The sequence below is a fragment of the Microtus oregoni genome, unplaced genomic scaffold (genome assembly GCF_018167655.1).
Source record: "Microtus oregoni isolate MIOR12 unplaced genomic scaffold, Mior012 000027F_ref0000203, whole genome shotgun sequence".
Taxonomy (NCBI): Eukaryota; Metazoa; Chordata; class Mammalia; order Rodentia; family Cricetidae; genus Microtus; species Microtus oregoni.
The window spans coordinates 7,908,012-7,915,170 of record NW_024543086.1 but is presented as its reverse complement, the minus strand read 5'-3'; the positions used below and the strand labels follow the sequence as shown (position 1 = coordinate 7,915,170).

General features: G+C 41.6%; 1 protein-coding gene across 1 annotated transcript; it reads left to right on the top strand.

Moving 5' to 3' along the window:
* The first annotated feature begins 38 nt into the window (after positions 1-38).
* Positions 39-6,182, top strand: Nudcd2 (NudC domain containing 2). Its single transcript, XM_041676434.1, has 4 exons — positions 39-481; positions 2,225-2,273; positions 2,478-2,629; positions 4,809-6,182. The coding sequence occupies exons 1-4, from the start codon at positions 293-295 to the stop codon at positions 4,890-4,892; spliced, it is 474 nt and encodes a 157-aa protein (XP_041532368.1). The 5' UTR covers positions 39-292; the 3' UTR covers positions 4,893-6,182.
* The last annotated feature ends 977 nt before the right edge of the window (positions 6,183-7,159 follow it).

Here is a 7,159-nt window from a genome sequence, read left to right as displayed (position 1 = left end):
GCACTGCACAGGCGCCCCGCCGGCGATTCCGTGTTTTCGGCGTCACACAGGTTAAAAGGTCGCGAGCGCCTGTCTCCTTTGTTCCGGCGTCACCGTTCTTGGGATGTCGAGGTCGCCGGGCTTCGGTTCTTTCACCCCAGGTCTCGCGAGTGTCCCGAACGGACGCTGAAAGGGAAAAATCTGCACGCTCGGACGCGCCAGCTTGGTCTCGTGCGCAAGTGCGGTGACCTCAAGTCGCATCCCGCCCGTGCCGTGCTCACTCGGAGCCTTGTTCCCGCGTGGCTTCTGGAGAATGTCTGCCCCGTTTGAGGAGCGTAGTGGGGTGGTCCCGTGCGGGACGCCGTGGGGCCAGTGGTACCAGACCCTGGAGGAGGTGTTCATTGAAGTCCAGGTGCCTCCGGGCACTCGCGCGCAGGACATCCAGTGCGGCCTGCAGAGCCGGCATGTGGCTCTGGCCGTGGGTGGCCGTGAGATCCTCAAGGTAGCCAGCCAGGGCTTGTCCCGGGTTTCCTTCTTCTGGCCTCCCTGAACCCCGAGTCCTAAAATTCACGGTTTCAGAGGGATGACTGCTGGGTGGGAAGGTCAGTTCCTGGCTGGCAGAAAGGAACTGGATCTGGCGAGGGGTCTGTCTCCTCGTAGCACCCGCTCCCAGAGCTGCTGACCTTGCGTGGGTGGTAATGTAAACATTCCGTTTTCCTTGTTTCTAAATCAGATTTCTGCTGCTTCTTAATTCCTCTGACAGAAGGCTAATTAGATCAAAAGAGCAGATGCGCATCATTTTCCGGGCACTGATCTAAGTCCCAGAGACTAGACAAAACGGTTCTGAACTCTTCGTGATGTGTAGGCAGGCAAATAGAGGAATTAACAAACAAGACTAGGATGAAGATGTCAGATTGGCTTTCTAAACTGCAGGTTTCTTGCATGTTGACGATCATCAAGATAATGAAGAGGTGTGTGAAGAAAATACTGCCTCTTCTATTTGATTTCACCAATACATTTTGAATCTGGCTATACCATATTTTTTTTTTTTTTAAGAATTTTCACAAACCGGGTGGTGGTGCCTTTAATCCCAAAGTTAGAGGCAGGAAGAGATCTGTGAGTTTGAGGACAGTCTGCTCTACAAATCTCAGAAAAATCCTAAACCCTGTCTCAAAAAAAAAGAAAGAAAGAATTTTCACATAACAATCTGAGATTGAATTTCGCTCCTTGATTAGATGTGTAACCTGATTGATGCCCATGCAGTGTAGTGGTGAAGGGATACTGGTACCATGTTTTGTAACCTTGGGCAGGAGGAGATGAAAAATTAGTCACAGCTAATTTGACATCAAAATCTGCAGTATGTGGTTAACTCTCCTTAAGAAATTGGCTTTTTCTAGTGCCAGCTTTTCGGAAGAGATTGAACTGGCTTTTAATAACATTTGCTTTAAAAGGTAGCATTTTTAAGGCAGGCATTGTGGCATATGCCTTTAATCCCAGCATTTTGAGAACCAGAGGCAGGCAAGTCCAGTCAAGTCTATATATTGAGCTCCAGGACTACACAGAACAGTGGTTGTTAAACTTCCCAAATGCTGCAGCCCCCTTAATACAGTTCCTCTTGTTGGGGTGACATAAATAAAGTTATTTTTTGCTACTGTTACAAATCATACTGTTGGCCTGGCAGTGGTGGTGCACACCTTTAATCTCAACACTTGGGAGGCAGAGGCAGGTGAATCTCTGTAAGTTAAAGACCAGCCTGGTCTACAAGAGCTAGTTCCGGGACACTACAGAGCAACCCTGTCTCCAAAAAAAAAAAAAAAACCCGAATCCTACTATAAATATCTAATATGGGACACCCAGAAGAGAAGGGTTGCGTCCCACAGGTTGAGAACACTGGCAGAGATCCTCCCTCAAGAAATAAATAAAATAGAACATTTCTTCTAGTTTTATCATGATTGTTCATTTTGATTGGTAAAGCATTTTATAATTAATTTCACATTTATTCTATCAGTAATGAGTAGTGTGTCTTATTTGTTTTGTCTAGAGCATCCTGTGTTGTTTCCAATGCTAAGAATGTCAAATTTTGTAAACCGGGGTCCCTTTGAGTAGGAGGAAGTTCAGGGTTGAGCCCCTACAGTTAGGCTGGACTATTCTAAGATGTGGCTTAGCTTGAAATGAGCCAAATCTTAATTATGAGAATGTATAAAATGTAATGTTGTATCCTTAGTACCTTATATTTATTTCCCAGGGAAAATTATTTGATTCTACAATTGCTGATGAAGGAACATGGACTTTGGGTAAGAATAATTACTGTGATTCATAAAATTTAAAAAGTAGATTGTGATACTGTTCTTTGTTTTAAATCTTGTCCTTGTAGCTGTTAAAGATGGAGAAATGTGTTGGGAACAGTTGTATATCAGAATTGCCTGACAGTCTTAGAAAATACAAGGATTAACTCCTTCTGTAATTTCTCTGTAACTTGTTTCTCATTTGTATTTTAGAGGATAGAAAAATGGTCCGCATTGTCCTGACAAAGACCAAGAGAGACGCTGCAAACTGTTGGACTTCTCTTCTAGAATCTGAATATGCAGCTGATCCCTGGGTACAAGACCAAATGCAGAGAAAACTTACGTTAGAGCGGTTCCAGAAAGAAGTAAGTCGGGTGCAGCTGTGAGTGTGTAGAGTTACATGATCCAAATGCGGGTATTCGTTCACAAGCCGTTATACGAAGTAGTTAGAAAAAAACCTCCTGGGTGAGTTTTAAAGTGAACGGTAAGAAAATAGCCTACTATGTGGGTTTTAGTTTTTGGTTTTTTGAGACAGGGTATCTCTGTGTAACAGCCCTAGCTGTCCTGGTACTAGCTCTGTAGACCAGGCTGACCTCAGACTCACAGAGATCCATCTTCTTCTGCCTCCCGAGTGTTGAGATTAAAGGCATATGCTACCACCACCCAGCGTGTGTGGGTTTTAAATTTCACAAATATGTTTGTTACTGTGAACTTAAGATTGCTAAATTCATATCAGTAATTCATGAATAATAAGCCTAAAACACTGGAACACTGTAGAGTACATATTGTAACAAGGTGAGAGATCCCTTCGTTGTTTTAGTCCCCCACCTCAAACTTCTGCCGCCATCTCAGTTATGGTCTTTTTGTCTGTTTTTTCTTTATTTGTTTGTTTGGTGGGTTTTGTTTTTTGTTTTTCAAGATAGGGTTTCTCTGTAGCTTTGGAGCCTGTCTTAGAATTCTTCACTGTAGACCAGGGTGGCCTCAAACTCGTAGAAATCGCCTGCCTCTCTGCCTTCCAAGTGCTGGGATTAAAGGTGTGCATCACAACCACCCGGCCAAAGTTTCTGACTAGTCTCCTTGACTTTTACCCAAATAGTCATCTTAGAGTAGCCATTAAAGATGTCTTTTGATAGCTCAAGTCAGATCAGTGTGTTTTTTTCTCAGAATTCTCCAAGTTCTTCCTTCTTTTAATGGGATAATTGATCAATTACTTCTTACCCACTCCTTTTTTCTTTTTTTTTCCCCTTTCTCTTTCTTGTATTTTTTTTTCCTTTGAGACAGTATCTCACTGTGCAGGTCTGGCTGTACTGGAACTTTATATGTGCGTGTGTGTGTGTGTGTGTGTATTCATACACACACACACACACACACGCACATATAAAATCAGATCAAGCTGGCCATGAACAGATACCTTCCACCCAAATACTGGAATTAAAGGTGTGTACCAGCATGCCTGGCTCTCTGCTGATTCTGACTGGAATATTTATTCTGTAGTTTCAGCTCATCAAATTTTAGCGATCCCATTTAAGTCTATAATTTTCTCTCTAATTCTTTTTCCTGCCATACTTTCTGTTTAGCTTTTTTATAGCACTTACAAGCTTTAGCACACTAAGTCAGGGGTTGGCAAATTGTCGCCTGGGGAGATTCAGCCCGCTGTATGTCTCTGCAGGTAAAGTTTTACAGAGACATAACCTTTGTTCACTTATTAATATGTTTTATATATAGCAGTTTTCTTATAATCAAGTGTTTATGAGAGAAATTATGTAGTCTGCATAGTCACAAGTGATTCCTGTTGGTCTCTTTGTACAAGTCAAGCTTGCCGAAATCTGTGTCAGTATTTATGGTTTGATATTTGTGCTTTCCTGCTGCAGTATAAGCTCCTCTAGAAGTCTTAAATTCTTTTACTTTTGAAATCTGTATGTATTTAGTGGTATTTTCCAAGTTGTACGGGACTCAATAAATGTCTGTTAAACAAATGAAATGCCCCCAGAAAAGTCTGAAGCTTACAGCAGTACTCCACTGTATATAATGTGTATCACTATGCTAATATACATATAGCTCTTAGAACTCTGCATGGCTTATAGTAAGCTTCAAAAAATTGCCAGCTATTAGCTGTGCTTGGTGATATTCACCTTTAATTTCAGCTACTTAGGATGGCGCAAGAGAACTCCAAGTTCAAGGTCAGCCTGGGTGACATAGCTACACCACGTTTCAAAAGAAAACAATTAAATTGAAAATTGGTATAAATCAGAATAGAGTACCTGCCTAGCTTAAAGGAGGCTCTGTGTTCAGTCTATAATACACTCTGCCCCGAGAAAAGGTTAAGATCTTTTATACAGACAGTGAAGTTGAAAGATGTTTCGCTGTACGGTCACTAGCATTGTCACATGCATCTCTCTCTGTAAAGACCAACAGATCTGAAAGGTGCCTCTTGTTTTTCATTTTCCCATGGGTGCTTGCAGTGATATTTTTGGTTTTTGTTTTGTTTTGTTTTTGTCAACTGTGAATTCAACATCTTGTAAGTTTTGTTATTTTGTCTTTCAGAACCCTGGTTTTGACTTCAGTGGTGCAGAAATCTCAGGAAACTACACAAAGGGCGGACCAGATTTCTCAAGCCTTGAGAAATGACTGCTTTTTTATTTGTTCCATCTTGTGGATCCCAGCAGGTGCTGGCAGCTTAATGCAGCAGATGATATGAAGGATGAAAGACACAGATGTGTACAGTTAACATTGCAAAATGTATTTCAGCATGGTTCTAAAAGATTACATTCGGATATGATTTATACAGGAAGTGTAGCAACTGTCCTGTGGCTAGATGATAACTTATTGCTCTGCGTTAAGTTTTATATGCTACATTTTGCTAATTTCATATTTAAATGTATTTTTACTACAAAAGCATTGGAGTACAAATCATATGAAATGAAAAAGTGCCTTCAGGGAATTTTTTTCTTTTTTAGTCTGATGCAGGAATAATGTTCAGTAAACTTCTGAGTAAGAATTATGCACTCCTCGCCGGGCAGTGGTGGTATATGCCTTTAATCCCAGCACTCTGGAGGCAGAGGCAGGAGGATCTCTAGGAGTTTGAGACCAGCCTGGTCTACAGAGTGAGTTCCAGGACAGGCTCCAAAGCTACAGAGAACCCTGTCTTAAAAAAAACCAAAAAAATAAATAAATAAATAAATAAATAAATAAATAAATAAAATATATATATATATACTGCAGCCCATTGTCTAAATATGCCAGTCCTTAGAAGGAAAGTACAGTGCTAGAAACACTTTAATAAAGGAAAAAGTATACAGAAGAGTTTTAGGTAATTTGAGTTGGTGAAAAACTCTTAACTCATGTGTTACTGCCTAAGTGATTATGTGAAGAGATTGAAAACTGGTAAAAGCCAAACAAAGGAATAATGAGTAACCTATTAGTGTCAGAAAGCAAGTGTAGGCCCCTAAGTGTAAGCTAGTAGCTTCACATAAGTTTAATGATTCAGACAGAGAGAGGATTGTCTAGAATAAATTGCTTTCATCCTTTTTTTGTGTCTTTTAATTATTTTTCTTTTGTGGGGGGCATTCAAGAAAGGGTTGGGTTTCTCTTTGTAGCCCTGACTTGTCCTAGAACTCTGTAGACCATGCTGGCCTTGAACTCAAGATCCGCCTGCCTCTGCCTCCCGAGTGCTGGGACACCGCCCAGTTGTATTATAATTCTTTAAAAGGTAGTCTGAAATGTGTAGAAAGCTTATAAATGAAGTATTAACACTTTAAAAATCTTAATACTGTTTTGTAATAAATTGACATGATGCTGTCACCTCAGTCTTTTACTGTTTTGGTTTTTGTTGTTGGTGGTGGTGGTTTGTTTTGTTTTGCTTCCAAAAAGTATGTTTTCTCAACAATGCAATCATTAAAGTTAGAACGTCGACGTGGACTTGGTACTGCTGTTTCATCCTCAGACCTGATGCCATTTATGTTGGACTGAGCCCAGCAATGTCCTTTAAGTAAGAAAGCCCTGATGCTGGGATGTGCTGCCCAGCAAGGCACTTTAGCCTGGAACAAGTTCCCATTCTTTCTTTGGGTTTTAATGCTTTGGCATTTTTCCTCAAAGCCCAACCCCACATAGGCACACTTCCTCTAATAAGACCACACCTACTCCAACAAGGCCACACCCACTCTAACAATGGCCACTGCTCCTAATAGTACCACTCCCTTTGGGGGCCAATTTTTTGGCAGGTCACCACACGCGCCTTAATTTAATCATTTGAAAAACTGCCAGGTTCTTTTCCAAAGAAGCTACATATTTCCCTGTGGTATTTAGGATGCCAGTTTTTCCACATTGTTGCTTATACTTCTTTGTTTTTGTTTTTTCAAGAGAGGGTTAGCTTTGGAGCCTGTCCTGAAATTCACTCTTTGGACCAGGCTGACCTTGAATTCAGGAGATCTGCCTGCCTCTGCCCCGCCCCCTCAAGTGCTAGGATTAAAGGTGTGCTCCACGGCTGCCCAGCCTTAGCTGGCTTTTTGAGTCATTCTAGTGATAGGACCTGGTAGGTATCTTTGTGGCTGTGTGTACTTGCATACGTAGATATTTATTTATTTATAATTTTTTTTTTTGGTTTTTCGAGACAGGGTTTCTCTGTGGTTTTGGAGCCTGTCCTGGAACTAGCTCTGTAGACCAGGCTGGTCTCGAACTCACAGAGATCCGCCTGCCTCTGCCTCCCGAGTGCTCGGATTAAAGGCGTGCGCCACCACCGCCCGGCTTACGTAGATATTTATGTTGTACATATCTGTTGTGTGGCGAGTGGGTGAGTCAGGGGTTAGGGTATACACATTACACAGAGATCAAGGAGGTCAGTTTTGTTTTCGCCATGCAGCTCTCAGTGATTATACTCAGTCACCAGTCTTGGTGAC

What these genes read in the sequence shown, in the direction of transcription:
- Nudcd2 (XM_041676434.1), top strand. Translation starts at nt 293, where the DNA reads ATGTCTGCCCCGTTTGAGGAGCGTAGTGGGGTGGTCCCGTGCGGGACG. An exon ending in GTGGCCGTGAGATCCTCAAG is followed by an intron (nt 482 to 2,224) that starts GTAGCCAGCCAG and finishes TTTATTTCCCAG; the next exon opens with GGAAAATTATTTGATTCTAC. An exon ending in TAGAGCGGTTCCAGAAAGAA is followed by an intron (nt 2,630 to 4,808) that starts GTAAGTCGGGTG and finishes TTTGTCTTTCAG; the next exon opens with AACCCTGGTTTTGACTTCAG.